A 23,257-nucleotide genomic window follows, 5' to 3' on the forward strand; every position below is an offset into this window, starting at 1 on the left:
ACATTAATGCTGGTAGGTTTTGGGACTGCTGCGTGAATGCAGAGGTGTCATGCTTACCAGCTGGCCTCTGCCGTTGGACTCCCTAATGAGCAGGAGCGTGCTGAGGTCCTCCAATACTTACATTGGAGAATCTGTTCTTGGAGCCCTGAGCAGAATCTATGAACCCATTCATTGGAATGGCAATTCTAGGGCTGCAGTGAAGAAAGGAAAGAACCAAGGTAAATTATAATCTTTAATAATTTGTTTGATGCTTTTATTTATACTTTTAATTGATTTTTAAAAAATCATTTCATTCTCCATAGTTTGCCATTGTTGAAATCAAACTTCAGCTTTGACAGATGGCATAGCTGGAGTGGGGCTCTACAAGCTGTATTAATAAAATCCAGAGGAGTCACGTGTGATGTTTCTCTCCTGCCCACATCACCCCATTCCAAAATTTGGAATGTTGTTGATTAGCGTGGGGATCATCTTGGTCAGCAAGGCCTCCCAGATCCAGCAAAGGCAAGATGAGGGAAAGGGGGATTAATGAGTCTGAGCAGAAGTCTACACCTTGGCCAAAGTGCTGAATTATTATTATGATTGCAGGCGTTTATGCAATGCAGAGTTGGTTGAAACAGAAACAATGGTTTATTTGCCAGTTAGAAAATGGTTAGATCATTACAAAAAAACAACTGAATACGACCTGAATATTTGTTGATAGTTCAAGTGACCATTCTTTATGATTGGATTTAAAAGATTGGATTAAAGCTGCTAATCAATAATCTCTGTTTCTCATGGCATTCAATATATTTCAATTTATTTTTTGAAAAAAGACAGCTTTTCAAACATTTGGTGCATTCTCAGATAGCTTTTTTGGGTGAAGATGGATCGTTATTTATTTCGAAATACTTAGTAGTTCAAATAACAGGGTATGGAATTGGGGTGGCGTGGGGAATAATTTAAATGGGGGTGGAGGGTGTTCAACTGAGTTCATGAGGCTTTCTAAAGTCAAAAATTGATTACCTAAATTGGAAGGAAAATGACATATTTAAATCCTGTGGGTTGCATGTAACTACAGAGGGGTTTTTTCTCCCTTTCAGGGCATGTAATACTGCAGTTAGATGCATTGTTGAATTTGCTGGGCGTTGCTCTTTTTTTACATATACAAACTGAACAATTTGGCCCCTTGTTTTATTTATAAAGGTTCAGTGTATCTTTGCCTGCCTACTTCAGTCTGCAAGGGAGTTACAGAAACACCCCACGTTCATCGAGCCGTGAGTCATGACTAATTTTTCCAGCTGTGTTAATAAATGTGGACAAGGAAACGGTCAGTTTTAATAGCGACAATATACAAAGATACGGTGTACACAACAGTGGAAAATGAGTAGTCTGCAATGCAGTATCAACTCTGGCCAGACCAATTTGATATGTAGGTTTACTTTTTAGAGGAACACTATTACTAATCTACAAGCAACAATTTGAGACCACTAGATTTAAATGGGGACCAGTAATTACTGGATACCTGGTGTGATTTTAGTTGCATTGTTTACTTATCACAAGATGAGTACTGGAGCAATTCAAGGAGGAGTATATTTTTATTGTTTTAACACAGATTTGCTATTTGGGTTTGCCACTTAATGAAGTTTTTTTCTCCAGGACAAAGGAGGAGCCAAATTGACTTTATAGTGCACAAAAAACCCCATCTAGCTACAAAAATCAGCAGTAAAATTTCATTATTGCTTCAGAAAAGAATGTTCTTTTCAACTCTAGGTTGCACTCTGCAGATAACCAAATTGCACCTGATGGTGCACCTCCAAGGTGACAGGTGGTTCTGGCAAAGCCTGAATTTACAGACTGAATCGTCACCAGTAGTCAAACTTCTTCAATGAATGAATAAAACCTGATAGTGCGCATCTAAATAATTTTGCCATATCATATCCATACTTTGTTAGATGCACAATCATGGAATGAAACTAATTTTTAACTTTTGGGAAACCTGAGACTCTCCTCCCTCACAGTGAGAGGAACTGTTTGGAACAGAGAAAGATTTACACTCAAATCGGCTCTGCACATCTTGTTTGTCCTGTCTACTATGTGTCTTACTTTCAGGTGGAAGGAAGACAAAATATTTTGCTTCTCATTTAATCCAGTTTTAGTTTTAAGCTTCCAAATATTTTTTCCTAGAAAGTGGGAAGAGTCGTGTGCAACGGACCTATGATCAAAATTTATTCCTGTATTATTTTTGGAAATTGCAAGTGGGCAGAGCTACTGGCATAATAAAGTGCAAAGAAAAATTTGATCCGTGTCACAGAATTAAAATTTGGAACAGCCCTCCCTTAAAACTTGATATTCTTTCTCATTGTCCTAGAGCAGCAGGTATTGTTTTTGCAGCATCTAATCGACTTGAATCTTCTGTGGAATTGTTGTTCATTTTTAAAAATGTTTATTGTGAATGCAAATCATTTAAAAAAAGAACTTCACAATATTAGTTGAACCAGTTTGAGTAATGAAAGTAGTTAGAAATACAGCATTATGGTTCATCATAAGTTGTATTTCAGCCAGTGGTTTCTCACTACCTTGTTCCTAGTTATTTCTGCCAGGAGAAGTTAATAATTTGTTAATACAACTAAAAATAACTATCATCCCCACCATAATTTTTCATGCTGTGGAGTAGAAAGCATTCAGATCTTTTGTGTTGCTGCTTTCTCTCCTGCTAATCTCTGGAGGAGCTGACCTTTTCGAGGACTCCATGTGAGGAATGTGAACTCAGCAATCTCTGAGTGGAACGTAAGTTGGGGAGGGGAGCAGTTCATCAGTTTTTTTCAAGAAACATATCTTGTATCTGAAAATATTTTCTCCATGTTGAAAGCTCGTCTTTCAACTGTTTTAAAATTGTTTATCCGTTGCATCTAGGTTAAAACTAAAATCTTGAAGATTAACAATTACTCGAGAATATTCCTTTGATTAGGTTGGGAGTTTAGTGGAATGTTTTACGGTGGTGTATGAGCTTTTCTATAATTTGTTTAAATCTGCAATTTGACTGCTTTTTTTTCTCTTATCAGAACTAGATATAATGCTGCATTTTAAACATAAAAATAGCTCCAGTTTTAAATCAAGTGGCCTTAATTGCTTCAATGTAGTAACTTAGTAATAGATTTCTTTCTGCAACTAATGATCTTAATGTCATAGACCCCAAGATCATTTATTAGTCAAAGAACATTATACACCTAAATTTAATTGAAGAAAGAGTGCATAGAATTGTTATATACAATAGTTTGGTGCATACGTATCAAACAAGACTTGACAATGTGCTCCTTTGGTATAATTGTTGTATTGTAAGATATTGGGTACATTTGTTGATTAAACACAACTAGAGGTTTATTTGTCACTGTTTCGTCCCTAGATTCTGTACAATGCTCATTGCATGAACTGTTTGGATGTACACATCCTGGTTGAAAGGTGATGTGAAATGTGTTAGTTTCAGTGCAGTTTTCACACGAGCATTTCTGGACTAAATGCATTGATGTCTAAAACTAGAAATATAATTAATTTTGTACATTCACTTTGAAATTGCTTCCTAATTTGTCACAAGTTGAATTTAGATTGAGTTAGATTTCTAAGTGTTGTGCAACTTGCTTATTTGATTTCATAGTTTAACTTGCAAAGTTTGATGATGAAAATATTGTTAAGATAGTTGAGGTTTACAGCTCTGAATTGTGAATTTTGTAGTCTTGATTAATCAAAAGTCAGTTTAGATAACCAGGACATGATGGCCAAGCTATAGAAAAGAAAAGGTACTACATCTCTGCGGTACCTAATCTATACACATGCACATTCTCCAGCAGTATTCATGTAGAATGTCAGTATTATTCCATCAAACATGAATATTTTCTGAATGATTGTAAAAACAGTTTTTTTCAAATATTGAAACATTGCCAATGTTTGATTTAATTTCGTCAGAAGACTCACTACTTTTGGGTCTTTTATTCTTTTGCAAATAGCAAATATACCCAATAACTTTCTGTTTAAGAATTAGAATATTAAAATGCGCCTTGAATCCTGGATCTAAATGATGCTAAGCATGTTATTGCTTGGAAATGAGCTGCATCAGTTGTGGAGAATAACTTTTTAGAAAACAGATAACTGCAGATGCTGGTTTACACCGAAGATAGACACAAAATTCTGGAGTAACTCAGCGGGACAGGCAGCATCTCTGGAGAGAAGGAGTGGGTGACGTTTTGGGTCGAGACCCTTCTTCAGACAGAGTACGGGAGAGGGAGACAGAGATATGGAAGGGTAAGGTGCGTAAACAAGAAATCAAAGGGGACAAAGCACAAGGAAAATGTAGACTGGATCATCGCGGTGGGGAAGGTGACAACATGGCATACAATCAATAAAATTTAATCGGGGGACAGTGAAACTAGTCAGAGAACTAGGATGGGGGGGGGGGGATAGAGAGGGAAAGCAAGGGTTACAGTGCCCTCCATAATGTTTGAGACAAAGGCCCATCATTTATCTATTTGCCTCTGTACTCCACAATTTGAGATTTGTAATAGAAAAAATCACATGTGGTTAAAGTGCACATTGTCAGATTGTAATAAAGGCCATTTTTAAACATTTTGGTTTCACCATGTAGAAATTACAGCAGTGTTTATACATAGCTCCCCCATTTCAGGGCACCATAATGTTTGGGACACAGCAATGTCATGTAAATGAAAGTAGTCATATTTAGTATTTTGTTGCATATCCCTTGCATGCAATGACTGCTTGAAGTCTGCGATTCATGGACATCACCAGTTGCTGCGTGTCTTCTCTGGTGGTGCTCTGATAGGCCTGTATTGCAGCCATCTTTAGCTCATGCTTGTTTTGGCAGCTTGGTGCCCTTCAATTTGTTCCTTCAACATATAAAAGGCATGCTCAATTGGGTTCAGATCAGATGATTGACTTGGCCACTTGAGAATTGACCATTTTGTAGCTTTGAAAAACTCCCTTGTTGCTTTTGCATTATGTTTGGGATCATTGGCTTGCTGTAGAATGAACCGCCGGCCAATGAGTTTTGAGGCATTTGTTTGAACTTGAGCAGATAGGATGTGTCTATCCACTTCAGAATTCATTATACTACTACCATCAGCAGTTGTATCGTCAATGGAGATAAGTGAGCCAGTACCTTCTGCAGCCGTACATGCCCAGGCCATAACACCCCCACCACCGTGTTTCACAGATGAGATGGTATGCTTTGGATCTTGGGCAGTTCCTTCTCTCCATACTTTGCTCTTGCCATCACTCTGATATAAGTTAATCTTCATCGTGTCTGTCCACAAGACCTTTTTCCAGCACTGTCGTTGCTCTTTCAAGTACTTCTTGGCAAACTGTAACCTGGCCATCCTATTTTTGCGGCTAACCAGTGGTTTGCATCTTGCAGTGTAGCCTCTATTTCTGTTCATGAAGTCTTCTGCGGGCAGTGGTCTTTGACAAATCCGCACCTGACTCCTGAAAAGTGTTTCTGATCTGTCGGGCAGGCGTTTGGGGATTTTTGTTTATTATAGAGAGAATTCTTCTCTCCCCAGCTGTGGAGGTCTTCCTTGGCCTGCCAGTCCCTTTGCGATTAGTGAGCTCACCAGTGCTCTCTTTCTTCTTAATGATGTTCCAAACAGTTGATTTTGGTAAGCCTAAGGCTTGGCTGATGTCTGTAACAATTTTATTCTTGTTTCGCAGTCTCATCAGGGCTTCTTTGACTTTCATTGGCACAACTTTGGTCCTCATGTTGATAAACAGCAATATAAGTTTCCAGAGGTGATGGAAAGACTAGGTGCTGAGAGTTCTCCTATACCTGCATTAAGGAGGCAATTAAACACACCTGAGCAATTACAAACGCCTGTGAAGCCATGTGTCCCAAACATTATGGTGCCCTGAAATGGGGGGGGGGGGGACTATGTATAAACACAGCTGTGATTTCTACATGGTGAAACCAAAATGTATAAAAATGGCCTTTCATAAAATCTGCATTTTAACCACATGTGATTTTTTTCTATTACAAATCTCAAATTGTGGAGCACAGAGGCAAATAAATAAATGATGGGTCTTTGTCCCAAACATTATGGAGGACACTGTACTTGAAGTTCGAGAAGTCAATGTTCATAGCGCTGGGTTGTAAGCTGTCCAAGCAAAATATGAGGTGCAGTTCGTCCAATTTGCATGTGGCTTCATTCTGACAGTGGGGGAGGCCCAGGACAGGACGGTCAAACTAGGAAGGGGAGTGTTTAGCAACCGGGAAATCACATAGGCCGAGGCGGACTGAGCGGTGGTGTTCAGCTAAACGAGCACTCGGCCGATCTCTCATTTCCACACATTGCTCTTCCATATCTCTATGTCTCCCTCTTCCCTGACTCTGTCTGAAGAAGGGTCTTGACCTAAAAGGTCGCCCATCCCTTCTCTCCAGAGATGCTGCCTATCCCGCAGAGTTACTCCAAATCTATCAAATTTGTCTATCAAATATGGTCTAACGTTTGTATTTTCTGCAAAAATGTCTGCACTATCTTGTTTCAGTTTCTTATTGCCAGCTCTTTATTAATGACCTTTTAGTTAGTTTGTTCCATAATTAATACATTTCTGATCTACAGATTAGAATTTAGTGTATCTGGCACTTGTTTGCCAAATAATTGGTATAAAATATACATTGGAAAATGGATAGGCTCACGGTTTAAACCTGATTGCTATACCAATCATTTCTGCCTAATCTTTCCAGAAATTGGAATTGGCTATTCAAAATTATAGCAAATAATCTATCAATTAAGCTGAAGTGGTTCATATTTTGGAATTCAATTTTATTTTTTTACAAATATTAATGTCAAGGCTTGTTTGGAAAAAGTATCAAACTATTGGGTATGGCATTCTATGTGAGCTCTTATCAGAACTAGGACTGAATCAAACAATTAACCAGAAGCCAAGAACAGCTAATGTGCATTCTGTTGGTTTTTAAGCTCTCCGCACTGTTCCTCAACATTGAATTTTCTTATCCTAATTTAATCTTTAGGTAAAAATATCCAATTCATTTTGCATTTTCCTTTAAGCTTTTGGAATTTCAAATTAGAAAAGTTTAATAGAAACTGTTCTGATTAGAACACGTGTGGGATAAAAGTGTAATTTTATTAATAGCCTTGAGTTGTCTCCAGTGTATGAGAAATAATCTTTCTCACAGTTGTGCAGTGCAACAAAAAAACCTACATTTTAATTTGGAATGGCCTTCAGAGAAGTAAACTGTAAAATCAACTGTGTTTACTGTTACTATTTTGAATATATTGTTTAAAAGAAAAAAGTTAGGTAATTTAGTTTCATTTTTACTTGATGTGTGATTAGTGCAAGTCCCGTCTTACAGGTGTGTAACACTGAACACTCTCCCCTTTTTTAACTTCCCAACATCCAGGGTGTAAAACACTGCAGCTGAGTCACTAATAGTGGAAGAGATGGAGGCTGGTGTCCTCGCAGTGTGTATTCTCATTTTGCAAGCTTTCCAATTAATTTTTTACTCCTCTGTTCTAAAAAAAAAACAAGGATTTTTTGCAGTTGATTTCATATAGCTTTTTTCACTGGACTGAGAATTCCATGAGGTATCATGTCTTGGAAAAGAACTATGTATAGAATTGTGGATAGTGGAATGGGGAATTAATGATGGTCATGTAGTTGAGACAAAGTCAACCGTGCAGTTTCTGGTTTATTAATGTGTAATTTTTTTGAAGATATCTTTAACTCATGTTTTTCTATGAGCAGTTTATATCCATTAAACAATGCTTTACTCTCACAGGAGTTCACCTGGCATGCGGTCTATGTTTGGACCACTGCAACACAGGATCTGTAGGGTAGGGTGATGCAACTACCAAAACTATATTTGTGAAGATTTGCATATTGTTTGGCGTGTGATCTTAATGGAGCTTATGTTATTTCCCATGTGCTTTTTTTTTGTAACAGCATTCTAAATTTTGCCACGTGGGTTTAGAATTAACAAGTTAACTGCTTGGAGTAGTCTAGACAAGTGAACGCACTGCACTTCTGTGACATAATTGAGGTTATAAAATACTGGATGGTGATTTATAATGTATTTATAACTCGTCTTCTCAGTGGTGTTTTCATCTTTTTTTTATTTTTTTTAGTTTTATGTGATTTCAATGTGTTTTTCTCCTGTCCGTTATCGCTCTCATATGTAATGGCTCCAATGCAGCTAGATGAAAGAAGTGCGTGGGCAGGTGTATAAAGTGGGTTCGAATCAGGTCAGTATGGAGAATACTGTAAGTGACCGCCTCTGAATACCCTTACTTAAATTGGAATCCTAATTTTAATTTGGTTGTTTTGGCATGATTGCAGTCTAAAATGGAGTTCAGTCAGTCATTTAAGTTGCTTCAAGTGGTAGTGCGACCTCTTTAAATCTCTAAGGAGCTTCATTCGGATGAAACATTTCCTCTTGTTTCTCTGAAGGTAGGACAAGGAGTTCAGACTTCCTTTTACTAAATCTGTTGATATGGACCTCTTTGCCTGTTCCAGTAAGTTTGAAATTAATTTGTGGTACAATGTTATGCACACTGCTCTCTAAGCATGCACAGTCCAGATAGACTGGCACTTTTATTGGTGGGCTTCTTTCCCTTGCAGTTGGTGTAATTTGTTGCCAGATTTTTAGTTATCACAAAGTTACTTTTCCCACAGGTTTTATTTCCAAGACATGGTACTTGCCTGGAACCTTTTTACAAAAGACTGGTCGATGACCTCTTAAAATGCAAGTTGCCTGAAACAACTGAAATCATCTGTGTGATTTGTAATTCTTGCCGACAATAAAATGTACTTGGGTGTAAAAGTATGTTTCCGATGGCTGCCTTGCCCTGCAAGTCCAGACTTCAAAAGAAATGTCTGTAGAAGACTACTGCATTTGCATTGGATCTTGCGGTAAAACCAATGAAATCCTAACCAGATGTTGAAGAATGTTCACTTCCTATATGGGAAGGGAAAATTCTTCAATTGAGGTGTGATGTAGGAGTCCCCACTAATGCTGCTGTTGATATATAGTGCTTTCTGGCAATACCCGGGTGCTAGCTACAGTGTTCCTATGGTATCATAATGCAGAGCGAAGTCCACTTTTTGGAATGGTAATATGTTTGATGGTAGTAGTCTCTGGAATGTTGTGGTTCTACAATAATAAATATTCCGTGTATGCCTTGGTACTGGCAAAAATTTAAGTGGATACACTAGCTTCTATAATAGAAGACACTATTATAGCTGGGGATAGCAGTGATTATATTTTCAGCTTCGGTAATTAATTTCTGAAGCTCGTTGTTTCAGATATAGTCCCAATTTGTTCATATGTTTAAATGTAATATTCTATTTTAAAACTGTTTTAACTTTTAATCAAATCTATTGCTCCAGTGCAATTTTATAAAAATTATTTTACTTTCATAGAGTCCTATAGTTATGAATAAGTTAATATCAAGCAGTCACTGGATATGCAAAAAGCAACTGTCTTGATTTTCCTAACTACCTGGAGATATGCCATGTCAAATAAACGATCAGGTAGGAGGACGTTGGATGTTAAATTTTCCAAGGAGCTTGGACTCTATATTCAAAGTATAATGTTTAATTACTATATCATATTTTTTGTTCTAAGGACCTGTTTGGCAAAAAAGCAACTGGAGTTTCAATAGCTGTGGGTTTGGTAATATTATTGAAAATATCTTCAGACTGAATATTGTACAATCAATGAGCGGTATTATGAACTCATTGTATATTATTTAGTTTAAATTGTCCATTGAATTTGGGGAAAGGCACAAGGTATTGGAAACATACTTTGTCAGAGGGAGAGACTAGAATAACTTGTTACTTATTGTGATTCCTAATTTCCTGTTTAACCTTGTTTTGCACTATGACCCGTGTATTACAGGAGATGCCAGTCGGCAGAGAATCAGATTTACAGACGATCGAGTCTGCAAGAGTCATCTCCTGAACTGCTGCCCACATGACATTCTTTCTGGAACGGTAAACTATTTTGTTAACCAAATATACCCTTTTCGCTTTGAAATTAATCAAATCCTTAGAACAACAATTTTATTCCTTTATTAATTTTAAACATCTCTTACTGTTATTTTTCTGACACCAGGAACATTTTGTAATAAAAATGGAACCCACCAACGTACCTCCTTAATTGGTTATCTTTGATAGACTATGCTTCACTTTACTTTTAACAACAAATTTAGACCCCTAAGCCTGCTAGTGCTGTCTTTTTATGCGGGGAACCATGTAGTTGCATGAGCAAGGTGGAGGTAGTTGGACAATTAAAAATAATGTATATAGATCAGAAATGTGCAGCATAAGAAGTGAAATAGATTACCTAGAGGCTTGAACTGCTTTAAAGTTTATATTATGACTAATTATGGGATCTTGGCTACCAACTGGGCAATATTAACATCTAAATTTTCCAGGCTGCAAGATTTTTATATTATTAGAATAATTGGAAAAAGATGGGGAAAACAATGGAAAGTTTGGTGACGGTGAAAAGGCAGATGTGTAACTGAAGAATAGTAAAGATATGAGGCCCTGGTAGTTATCTGAGAATTTTGACACCACTAACATGGGCAAGAGTGAATGTATAATTTACAAATTAGAAACAAAGTAGTTACAATTGTAAATTTTAATTCAACGAGTGGGTGTAACAAAGGCAATCAAAGTTCGAGAATATAATTGGGACGGTTTTATTGCTGTTTCAGAAATGACAATGCACAAAACCAACTAACATGTCAAAAAGCTAGCTTCCAGATATTAGCTATAATTTAACAAATTTAGTGAAAAGTAGAAATCTGACAAACAGAGAACCATATAAATATCCAATTATAATGTGCAGTAAATTAAATAATGGATAATTTAATCCTTTAAGCATTAAAGGATTATGTAGTGCAAATGCAGAGGAACAATTTCACTGAGGAAGGATTTCAGAAGAAGGGAAAGATCTGAGAATTTTAAATTGGGAAACACCCTTTGCTTACATCGGCAAATGGTAATTGGGACTCCGATCGCTCATAAGTTTTTGGATGTTGAGTATCAAATGTAACTATTGCATGATTAACACAAATTAATATGTTAGGGTACTAATTGGACAAGATCTTATTTAAATAGGCTCAACGATCTGCATAGTCTATGCACCTTTGTTCGAGAAGCTTGTGTGGTTGTTAAAACCATAGTTCAGAAGTGCTATATTGCTTGTAAATAATTTTGGAGTATCCTAAAGTGCTGAAAGTGGTTATAAGAATGTAAATGTTTCTTTAGGCAGAGACCTTAAATCCATTCCTGGATACCAAGAATGTTATTGTTGAACAAGTTAAGCAGGCTTCAGGCTTCCAAGGCTGCAGTTGCTATGTTTTGTTCTGGCATAGAAAACAAAATCTATAATTAAGCACACTGTAAATCGGTTCAGTAGTGAGTTAACTATAAATAATTTATGATGCTTTAAGAAGAAACAACGTATCTTCATTTAAAATAAACTTTCAACCCATGGCTTTTGTTTTAAAAGTTACTCTGGAATATTGTTAGGAGGGGGGGGGGAGAGGGCAGGGGGCACAAGCTTAGCCGGGGAAACTTTTGCATTTTCTTCAGATATGGTAAATTATTGCTAATCCTACACTCATTATTCTGGAATATTCACTATCCAACACTAACCCGTGTGTAACAGATTTTAATTCACCATAGATATTCTCATTAATTTACAATTCCTATTCCGACTCAGACAATTTTTTTTTCAAAACCGATAGTTGATTTAGCATTATATTTCAATTGTTTAACTGACAGTCAGTGCAAAGCAAAACTTTCAGGCCACGTGCCTTCAACTCTTCATTCAACTCACTGCCCTATCATTCACCCTGAGAGTAATTATTTTGTGCCGTATATACCAAGCTTATAAATGACCGTACTTCGATCACTCCGATAACAGCCCACAACACCTGCTAAAAATACCTTCATATTATCATGATGTGCTCAGAATCTAAAACAAATGTTAGACAAATGTTTATTCATTAGCTGGCTTTAACAGCATTAAATACAAGTCAAGTTTGACATTGAAGTGGCTGCAGCTTTTGGAAGTGCAGTTACTTGTTACACTATTCTCACATGAATATTTTCTTCTCACTGGGTGGCTTGGGCAACGTACTAGGGTTCGGAGCCTCTGGGGTACTACCTGTTCCGCAGTTCGAGATTTATTGCACATATTTCTACCATTTCAGGATACTCATTACTGTTGGTTTACTTGGTTATAATTAACCTCGTATGAGCTATTCTGCAGATTTTATGACTTTGGGAAAGGTTTATCGTAGCTCATTCCACTTCTAACGTTAATCAGACATCTTTCTGAGCAATAATAACCTTTAAATTGTAGCAGAGGATTCTCCATTATTGTCAGTCATTGAGTCAATTATCTGTGAGAACTTAAAATTCGTACATCTGACATATTCGATAATCCCACACAGTGTAGCACATTGTGTCAGATTAACAAGAAAAGACTGTCTCAGCCTGTTGGAAGCAAGAGACCTGTACTGTCACCTAAACAGCTCCCTCATCTTCACAGTGTAAATAAGGAACTTGTGTAAAATAACTTTGTGATGCACTGATTTGACGCAACATTATTTCAGTGGAAATAAGGCATTTCTACTTTCATTTTAGTCTTGATGAGCAACTTACCACTTGTTTTGCTGTAGAAATTTCTCCATGCTGAGTCCTTAAATCATTTGCTGCTTTAAATGTAGCTGCAAATGGTTCCTTATATTTGATTATAACCATCCATTATTTTCTATTGTCTCTTTGGTGCGGAACAGTTTAGTATTTTTGTTTGATATTTAATATTGATTAGTTAGTAATACAAAGAAAAATCTGTTTTCCTACAGCGAATGGACCTTGGAGAATGCACAAAGGTTCATGACCTTGCACTAAGAGCAGACTATGAAATTGCCTCCAAGTTGAAGGACCACTTTTTTGAAATGGATGTAAGTAGTCATGTGATTAATTATTATTAATTGGCACAAACGTTAGGAATATTGTTTTTTTCTATTCCTTATTGTATGTTCTTACTCGACGTCAAGATGAGAAATCTTTAAAGTGATTAACAATTGCCATCTTCCATTTCCAATTAGGGTTTTAGTTGTTTAAATTTTTTTTAAAGAAAATATGTTGTGTTTCAAATTATAGACTACTTAGCTAATTTGTTGGAATAATTTAATGAAATCCAATACACTGCAAGGATAATAGGGAGGTAGACACAAAATGCTGGAGTAACTCAACGGGTCAGGTAGCATCTCTGGAGAGAAGGAATGGGTGACTTTTCTGGTCGAGACCCTTCTTCAGACTGATGTCAGGGGAGGGGGCGGGACAAAGATAGGATGCAGTCAGAGACAGGAAGACTAGTGGGAGAACTGCGATGGGGGAGGGGATAGAGAGGGAAAGCAGGGACTATCTGAAGTTAGAGAAGTCAATGTTCATACCACTGCGGTGTAAACTACCCAAGCAAAATATGAGGCGCTGTTCCTCCAATTTACGCTGGACCTCAGCGTAAGCCCAGGACAGAAAGGTCAGATTGGAGGAAGCCCAGGACAGAAAGGTCAGATTGGGAATGGGAGGGGGGAGTTGAAGTGCTGAGCCACCGAGAGATCAGGTTGGTTAAGGCGGACTGTGTGGAGGTGTTCAGCGAAACGATCGCCGAGCCTGCGCTTGGTCTCGCCGATGTAGAGAAGTTGATGCTTGGAACAGCGGGTACAGTAGATGAGGTTGGAGGAGGTGCAGGTGAACCTCTGCACACAAGGATAATAGGGATCTCAGTGGACCTTGCACAACTGCTCTCAAATTCAGCAGAAACTGGTATTGATATCACAAGTATTTATTCACAAAATGCTGGAGTAACTCAGCAGGTCAGGCAGCATCTCGGGAGAGAAGGAATGGGTGACGTTTCGGGTCGAGACCTTTCTTCACAACCTTGCTCAGACATGCTGTGCATTCCAATATCATTGATATTTGCCTAGAGTTGTTGAATCTCACAAAGTAGATCTTTAATATTTTTTCCACTTTTGTTTCAACATCGAAGCACAAATGTTCCTTTCAGAATCCTAAAAATATAAATCAAATCACTGCCCAGCATTCTGTATTTTAAGGGTTATAACATTTGTTGATAGCAAAATTTAACCCATGGACATCTAGTGACATGCTAGTGAACCTGCAAATTAACCCTTTTGCAAGTTAATTTATACTCTCTGTAAGGTGGTGCCCAGGCTAGTGCATAGACTTCTGGATGTACTCTCTGGCTGCTTACAGTTGGAGCCAAACTGCGCCCTTTAAACTTTTCTACGAATAAATGCTAAACATTTTAAAACCATTGTTTTTTTATTACCCAAAGTATAAAAATTCACTTTAGATCATCATCATAATACCAAAACTGAATTTGCAGTAAAGTGTCCAGACCCAAAACATCACCTATCCATGTCCTCCAGAGATACTGATTCTTAAATTCCTCTGAAATGGACTAACAAAGCTTTAAACTCTCCCATAATCTTTACATTAAACCTATAAAAGAAGAATATTACATGGATCACCCAGCATCAACTTGATCGCCTGAATTTTGATACAACAAAATCACTTTCCAGTCGACTAGAAATTTCTCCTCTGGAGGATCTGGGGACTGGTGTCTGAATTCATCAAGCAGCAACCTGACTTAGTTACATTCACAAAATCATACCGTACAGGCAAAGTGCCAGACTGCTGCTTTTCAATCCCTGGATACATCTGATTTCATCAGCAGCCAAACCCACCTATATAGATAGGGCATCGTCGTCTTCGGAGAGCTTAAAGTTGGCTCTTGATCTCATGGAATCAAATCAATCATGGACAAGGAAATCTGTCCTTGCTTGTTGCCTACAGAGCCATTATCATTTTCAACAACATTTAGAAGAAGCACTGAAAACAATAAGAGCACAGAGTTTACCCCAATGAGGGTATCAATGTCCATCACGATACGATATGATAGAACTTTATCCCAGGAGGGAAATTGGTCTCCCAGCAGTCATAAAGCTCAACAAGATACATGAAACATTAAATTAAAGTGTCGAGTGGAAAGTCCAAGATTAGGGATGTGCAAAGAATGGGGGAGGGGGGAGTCAATCTACCTCACGACAGAAGGGGGAGGAGTTGTTCAGTTTGATAGCCACATGGGGAAAGGATCTCCTATGGTGTTCTGTGCTGCAACTTGGTGAAACCAGTCTGTGGCTGAAGGTGCTCCTCGGGTTTACCAGTGTGCCATGGAGAGGGTGAGCAGTATTTTCCAAGATGCTCTGCAGTTTGAGGAGCATCCTCCCCTCCAAGACCATCTCCAGTGAATCCAACACTACCCCAGGACGGAGCCAGCCTTCCTGATGAGCTTGTTAATGCTGTTGGCGAAGGCAGCCTTCACCCTGCTGCCACAGCACACGACAGCGAAGAAGATGGCACTGGCCACCATCGATTGATAGAACATCTGCAGCATCTTACTGCAGACATTGAAAGAGCGGAGCCCCCTCAGAAGGTACAGACAGCTCTGTCCCATCGTTCCATGACCAGTCCAGTTTACTGTCCAGGTAAACTCCAAGGTACTTGTACTCCTTTGTAAACTGCACATCCACACCCTTGATGGAGACAGGGGACAGGGGGGTTCCTCTCCTCCTAACGTCCACCACTAACTCCTTAGACCTCACTCCTCACCAAGTGTGTCTTGGTAGCACCACCACATTGTTTGGACTGGATGAATCCTAAAGGATGTTGCCAGATTTGGCCTGAGACAGTTAATGAATAAGCCATCACCTGAGAGAAGAGACACAAGGAACTGCAGATGCTGGAATCTTATGTAGAACACAGTGCTAAAGTAACTCAGTGGTCAGGCAGCATTTCTGGAGGACATGATTGGACAACGTTTCTGGTTTGGAGCCTTCTTCAAACTGATTGTAGTAGAGGAGAGAAGGCTAAAAAAGAGGTGGGGGCGGGACAAAGTCTGACAAGTGAAGGGTGAATACAGGTGAGTGGCATTTTTGATTAGCAGATGCATGGTCAAAGGCTAGAGACAAAAAGGGAGAAATGGGTGTGCACTGGCATGGGAGGAGGTGCAGGAAAGAGAAAGTGAGAAAAGTTGGGGGAAAGGTTGTTGCCTAAAATTGGAGAATTCAGTTTTCCTACCATTGGGCTGGCTGTATGCTACCCAAGTGCAAAATGAGGTGCTGATCCTCCAGTTTGTGCGCTTTCCTCATTCTGGTAATGAAGGAAGCCTAGGACCGAAAGGTCAGTATGGGAATGGGAAGGGGAGTTAAACTGGTTAGCAACTGGGAGATCCAGCAGGACTTGGTGGACCTAGGGCAAGTGTTCAGCAAAGTGATCACCTAGTCAACTCTTGGTCTTGCCGATGTAAATGAGGCTACATCAGCAGCACCGAATGCAGTAGATGTTGTGCATGTGAACGTCTCTCTTTCCCGAAAGGGGTGCGGTGCTGCCTGAATGGAGGTGAGTGAGGTGTAAGGACAGGTGTTACGTCTCCTGTGGTAAAGATTCCAGTGTTGTTATCAAACCCACCTAACAAAGGAGGTGCTGCAGGCTGACCTTTACCATTCTGAGGAAATGTGCTAGCTTTCAGACACCACCTCATACCTTCCTCTTGACTGTGACCCCCAAGGACAGACAGCAGTCTAATCTCAGTGTAGGAATAACTGAGTGGGGCAGGCAGCATCTGTGGAGGGAATGGACTGATTACTTTCGGATTGGGACCCTTCACACTGACTGGAGTGGGAGGAGAAATCTGGAGAAGAGAGGTGAAGAGGGGCAAAGCCTGCAAGCGACAGGTGGGCAGAATGAAGAAGTGACAATGGTTAGAGGTGAAAAGGAGTCAATAGGATGTCAGCTAAGCAAAGAATTGAAGTGTAAAGACGGAGGGAGGGATGTGAGTGGACGGGGACTGGGGTGAGTAAAGATCAGAATTAAATGGAAATGTGCGACTCGTGGATGGAAGATGAGTGTACAGAGAAGAAGTGAGCAGGGTGACTGGAATGGTGAGAGTAGTGTGTGCACAGGAGGAGGTAGGACGGGCAGGGCAAGAGAGGGAGTGTGGGGATATTCACTGCTCATACTGTTGGGTTATAAATTGGTAGGACCAAATGTAGTTTAGGTGGCCACTCCATTGAACACTTGTGCTATGTCCACCAAGGCCTACTACAGCTCCCGATTGCTAGCCATTTTAACTCCCCTTCCCATTCCCAAACCGAACTTTCTGTCCGGGGCTTTTCCGTTGCCAGAGTGAGGCCAGATGCAAACCGGAAGAACGACACCTGATATTCCGCTTGGATTACTTACAATCCCTGTTGACATAATAAATATTTTGAGGTTTTCTTTTGACGATTTAGTAATGTGGAGCAGAAATTGAATAGACCTGTTTCTGAATCTGCCTTGCTTGGCAATGGATTTGTACGTAGTTGTTGTAGAAATTAGTTCTTGGATGCTGGTGAATTATATTTGTGTTGAACTATTTGCACAGATACTTTTGATTATTTCCCTCCATTCTGTCACTATAACAGGATATGAAATACCTTGAAATAGGAAGCAAAATACTCAACAGATCAGTTAGCATTTACAACAAAAATGCTAAACAGAAACTCTTCATGTTTCAAGTTAGACTGTTACCAAAACTGTGCACCAAAGATATAGTATTGACAATGTGTTTTCCAGAGAGTGGTCTTAACGTTGTTGAAAACACTACACAGACTATAGGCAACTCCTATTTATCCATTCATATTAAAGCAGTTGTCTCCCTCAAAAAAAAAACTACTTTATTCCTAATATCACTTTCCCAAGCTTGACAATCAATGCAGCTATCTGCATCAATAAACTAGAGATCAAACATTGATTTATTGTAAAATTGGTAATGGTGCAACACTATGGTCAAGGATTCGGCTGTTGGGATTGAACCAAACTTGATCTACATACATTTTGAAAATCCTTGATTTTAGGAAACCTACATCTCCTTTCCAAACCTCTACTCCTCCCTATCTCGGCCTCCCTTGACCTCTATTTAAATATGATTATTGAGCGCGTTACAAACTTAATAATTGATTCCGAATTGTCCTAGATATAAGTTGATGAGACTTCCAAGACTAACTATTGTCTCCTCCTCTTAAGGCGATGGATCACTTGCAGTCATTTATCACAGACTGCGACAGAAGAACCGAAATTGCAAAGAAACGGTTGGCAGAAACCCAAGAAGAGATCAGTGCAGAGGTGGCAGCAAAGGTACGATCCATACTATTCACTAATAAACTCTGGGATTAGCTACAAAATGGGATAGTAATGAAAGGAGTAATATAGCAATTTTCATGTTTGGACAGCAAATTACTGGCATCAAGTAAAAGTTATAAAATTCATGTAAACATTTCTTGTATCGCTCAGTTTATCCCTGTATCTTGCATTAATTTTTAATTCTTCCGTAGTTCTATAAATTTAGTTAATATATACTGACTTATAACAGAGTACTTGCACCTTGATTTTATCGTCTGTAATTGTTCGTGCAACTGCAAAAAATTATTCACCCGTCATAATACTGTGAGGAGGGGACTTCCTCTGCGGTCAGTTCATTAGTTTGGCTCGCTTGAACAGCAAAATGTTTTCTTTCTAGTTAATCAAGATCTTTGTTTGGATTTTTACTATTTATTAATATTTATTAATAAAGCTTTAGAGACTTTGACTTTTATAAGGCCTGATAACATTTTCTTTTTAAATATGACTCTCAATTCAAGAAAAACTATTTTGTGAGGTTATCCACTTTGGTGGCAAGAACAGGAACGCAGATTATTATCTGAATGTTGTCAGAGTAGGAGAAGGGGAGGTGTAACGAGACCTGGGTGTTCTTGTGCATCAGTCACGGATGTAGGTACAGCAGGCAGTGAAGAAAGCCAATGGCATGTTGGTCTTCATTGCAAGGGATTTGAGTTTAGGAGTAAGGAGGTCCTACTGCAGTTGTACAGGGCCCTGGTGAAACCGCACCTGGAGTATTGTATGCAATTTTGGTCTCCTGATTTGAGGAAAGACATTATTGCTATTGAGGGAGTGCAGCGTAGGTTCACCAGGTTAATTGTGGGACTGACGTATGATGCAAGAATGGGTCAACTGGGCTTTTATTCGCTGGAATTTAGAAGGATGAGAGGGGATCTTATAGAAACACATAAAATTCTTAAAGGATTGGACAGGGTAGATGCAGGAAAAATGTTCCCAATGTTGGAGGAGTCCAGAACCAGGGATCACAGTTTAAGCTTAAGGGGTAGGCCATTTAGGACCGAGATGAGGAAAAACCTTTTCACTCAGAGAGTTGTGAATCTGTGGAATTCTCTGCCACAGAAGGCAGTGGAGGCCAATTCACTGGATGTTTTCAAGAGAGTCTTAGAGTGTGTAGGAAAGAACTACAGATGCTGGTTTAAATCGAAGATAGACACAAAATGGTGGAGTAAGTCAGCGGGACAGACAGCATCTCTGGAGAGAAGGAATGGGTGACTTTTCAGGTCGAGACCCTTCTTCAGACTTGGCTGTTAGGGCTAAAGGAATTGAGGGATATGGGGGAAAAGCCGGAATGGGGTACTGATTTTGGATGATCGGCCATGATCATATTAAATGGTGGTGCTGGCTCGAAGGGCGAATGGCCTACTCCTGCACCTATTTTCTATGTTTATGTTTCTATTTAAGGAAATGTCCCGAAATCACACTCAGAGTGCATTTCAGTTTGTTAAAGTGCCATGGTTGAATAGGGTTGGGTTTACTCCATTACAGCACCACCCTGCATTACGAAGGATTTGTGTTCCCAGAAAACCATCCAGATCGTGATTTTCTCTTATGCAAACTTTTGTCAAAATGACAAAACTTGTTCCTTTTGTGTTTATTTATTTTGTACGGGTAAATTTCCATTACACAAACTGACATAACACAGACATACACTGTGTATCTCCAGTGCCAAAGACAAAAATATTTTGGGTCCATTGCAATGCAGCAATTAGGAAACTATAAATGGTTCCTGTTACAAAGCTAATGAAATTACCAAAGCATCTCCTTTGTCTCTAGGAATTAAAATGTATTTATTCCTCTAAGACATCATCTTTAAACAAATTTTCAAACAACCCTCATTCTCTCTCTCTCTCTCTCTCTCTCTCTCTCTCTCTCTCTCTCTCTAGCATTAATACAAAATCATACATCAATGACATCTTTATTCTGATTAGCAGGACGTTAATTTTTGTGATGGTACAATTAATGGGAAGTGACGATATGTCAGGGTGCGTTTAACCCAAGGGGGTTGACTCTGTTAAATGTGAACTGAAGGATCATAGTTTTGTTTTAAGTCATGAAATCTCTTCAATTCATTCTTCAACAAATATCCTTCAGCTATAAGTTTGATAATTACAGTTTCAAAAGCTTATCCTCATCCTCAAATTAATTTGAAAGCTGATATCAAACTTGGACAGGTGAACAAAGTACGTTCTACATTTTGTCCTTCTCATAGAATGATTCCTATCTCCAGTTGCAATATGAATAATATAGCTTCCCTTCCTGCTTCACCAGGCGAAGCTTCATCATCCTGTTTGTTATTTACTGAGCCCAGTGCAGAGGTGTGCTCTCACAAAAGTATGGGTTGCAATTCTGGTCCTTCTCAGTTTATTATCTAGCCAGTAGTCGTACTGAAAAATGATTATAATGAGAGTTACAAATGAGTGGAAATGGTAGAGAAGATGAGAGGATTAATGGTTGAGCCAAATATCTTGTTAATAAAATTTGTTTTTAAATTCTTTGCATTGTTTTGAGTTCAACTGTGTTCATTGAATCTTAAACAGTTACAGCATAGAAAGAAAGCTGTTCAAACTTTTGGCTTAAACCTACTTCTGCATTCCTGCTTTTTGTTCATAACTCTTCCTCTTTCTCCAGTAACATTCCTCCTTCCTTTATCAAAATAACATTCATGTTATCAGTTTCAATTTATGATCAGATCGACCATTATAGATTCAACATTTCAGTGAAGGGAAGTTCTCATCCTCCGTCTAGACCTTTTTATCAGGAGAGTCAAGAGTATTTCCATGTCATATGTACTGAAGTGGAACTACAGAATTCTTACTTGCAGTAGCACAACAGGTTTGCAACACAGTGCCCAATAGATAGCATAGTAAACAAACTAAAGTCCAATAAATTTTAAAAAACCTAATATAGTGCAAAACAAAACAAAAAGCTAAAGCCCCCAGTGCAACCAAAGCAGTTCAGATAGGTGGAAGTTTAGTTGGTGTTTGTACTGCTCAATAGCCTGATGGTTGTTGGGAAGAAGCTATTCCTGAATCTGGAGGTCACTGTTTCCAGATTCCTATACCATCTCCCCGTTAGCTGGAGTGAAATGACCGTGGCGAGGGTCTTTGATGAAGCTAGCTGACTTTTTGGGGCAGCACCTCCTATAGAGGTCAGTACCCATGATCGACCAGGTAGTTTAGTTTCAGTTTAGTTTAGAGATACAGCACAGAAACTTAACGAAACGTATAAGATTATTAAGGGTTTGGACACATTAGAGGCAGGAAACATGTTCCCAATGTTGGGGGAGTCCAGAACAAGGGGCCACAGTTTAAGAATAAGGGGTAGGCCATTTAGAACTGAGATGAGGAAAAACTTTTTCAGTCAGAGTTGTGAATCTGTGGAATTCTCTGCCACAGAAGGCAGTGGAGGCCAATTCTCTGAATGCATTCAAGAGAGAGCTAGATAGAGCTCTTAAGGATAGCGGAGTCAGGGGGTATGGGGAGAAGGCAGGAACGGGGTACTGATTGAGAATGATCAGCCATGATCACATTGAATGACGGTGCTGGCTCGAAGGGCCGAATGGCCTCCTCTTGCACCTATTGTCTATTGTTTATTGAAAAAGGCCATTCGGCTCATTGAGTCTACGCCAAACAGCAATCCCTGTGCACTAGCACAATCCTACATACACAAGGGACAATTTACAATTTTACCAGTTATTCTACAAAGCTGAACGTCTATGAGTGCGGGAGGAAACCGAAGCTCTCAGAGGAAACCCACACAGGTTACGGGGAAACATACTAATTCATTACAGACAGCACCCGTGGGCAGGATCGAACTTGGGTCTCCTGCCCTGTAAGGCAGCAACTCAACCACCGTGCAGCCCACTGAATATTTCTAGCACTTTGTGACAGCGTTTTATTTACTTTCTCAAAAACCATGTTCATACCATTGGCTTGTAAGTTACCCAATATGAGGTGCTTTCCCTCCAGTTTGCATGCAGCCCCATCCCTTTTCGCAATCCTCAGAGACCGCTCGCTCCTCAATCCTTGGTTCACTCATCCCAAACTACCCCTTCCCCAGGTACTTTCCCTTGCAATCTCAAGAGGTGTAACTATTCCACTCTATCTTCTGCTTTGGCCCAGCTATTGTAATTGAATTTGACGATTGCATTTAGGTATGGTATATGTGATCTGTTTAGATGGCAGATAAAACAAACATTTTCACTGTACTTTAGTGTACATGACAATAATAAACCTAATCTGAAATGGAATTCCTAGGATTATCTGAGACTAGCCATAGACCCGCTGGCCAGAGAGCTATCACCTATACTGTATAGTATAATACAAAATTAGGCATAATTTGTTCACTTTGATCTTATTGCCTTATGGGAATTAATTAATGTTTTTGCCGTTCTAAAGCTATGCATTGATCCTCAGCCTTCTAACTTGTCAAAAATCCATTCATCTTAGTTGCAGACCAGCTGCTGATCCTCATTCCATCCACAACTTTCCAGTTCTTGATCATGGTTTACAATTGCCTTGTTGGCCTGCAAGTTCCTGTTTTATCCTACCTCCCTTAATTATATTAGAACATTAAACCAAAGTTCGCCAGTACTGCTGTTTAATTTATTGAGAACTGAAAGATTGTGATCAATGTCTGCTCCCTATAGCCTTGTTTCTTTCAGCAGCTTAGAAAGCGTTTAAAATTATTTACTAATTTTTCAGCAATTGTTATTCATTTTAACATATCTTCTCTTTCATCTTTCTATACATGCCTTCTCTTCGAATGCAACTGTTGCATCATCTGCTTTTGTGATTAATTTTTGTGATTTTAATTTTCTTCACATATTTTCCACGCTCTTGCATCTGTTATGTACTGTGGCTGACTTGTGCTCTAATTGCATAAGCATCGCCTTTCTATTCAGATGTGCTTTTGTTATCCAGTCACGTTT

At 39.0% G+C, this 23,257-nt stretch overlaps 1 protein-coding gene across 7 annotated transcripts in view; it reads left to right on the forward strand.

Annotated features, from left to right (window-relative positions):
• Positions 1 to 23,257, forward strand: part of LOC144611586 (putative RNA-binding protein Luc7-like 2) — a 57,335-nt gene that overhangs the window by 12,946 nt on the left and 21,132 nt on the right. For 2 of the 7 annotated variants that reach the window (XM_078430782.1, XM_078430784.1), the window contains exons 2-5: positions 1,183 to 1,253; positions 9,899 to 9,993; positions 12,885 to 12,983; positions 18,175 to 18,285. In XM_078430782.1, coding sequence (XP_078286908.1) covers positions 12,888 to 12,983; positions 18,175 to 18,285 — 207 coding nt within the window. In that variant the 5' untranslated portion in view covers positions 1,183 to 1,253; positions 9,899 to 9,993; positions 12,885 to 12,887. Of the gene's footprint in view, positions 1 to 1,182; positions 1,254 to 1,287; positions 1,307 to 7,780; positions 8,744 to 9,898; positions 9,994 to 12,884; positions 12,984 to 18,174; positions 18,286 to 23,257 lie in introns of those variants that run through there. The other 5 variants (XM_078430777.1, XM_078430779.1, XM_078430781.1 and 2 more) reach the window with 4 other exon arrangements.

Source organism: Rhinoraja longicauda, chromosome 40 (genome assembly GCF_053455715.1).
Source record: "Rhinoraja longicauda isolate Sanriku21f chromosome 40, sRhiLon1.1, whole genome shotgun sequence".
Taxonomy (NCBI): Eukaryota; Metazoa; Chordata; class Chondrichthyes; order Rajiformes; family Arhynchobatidae; genus Rhinoraja; species Rhinoraja longicauda.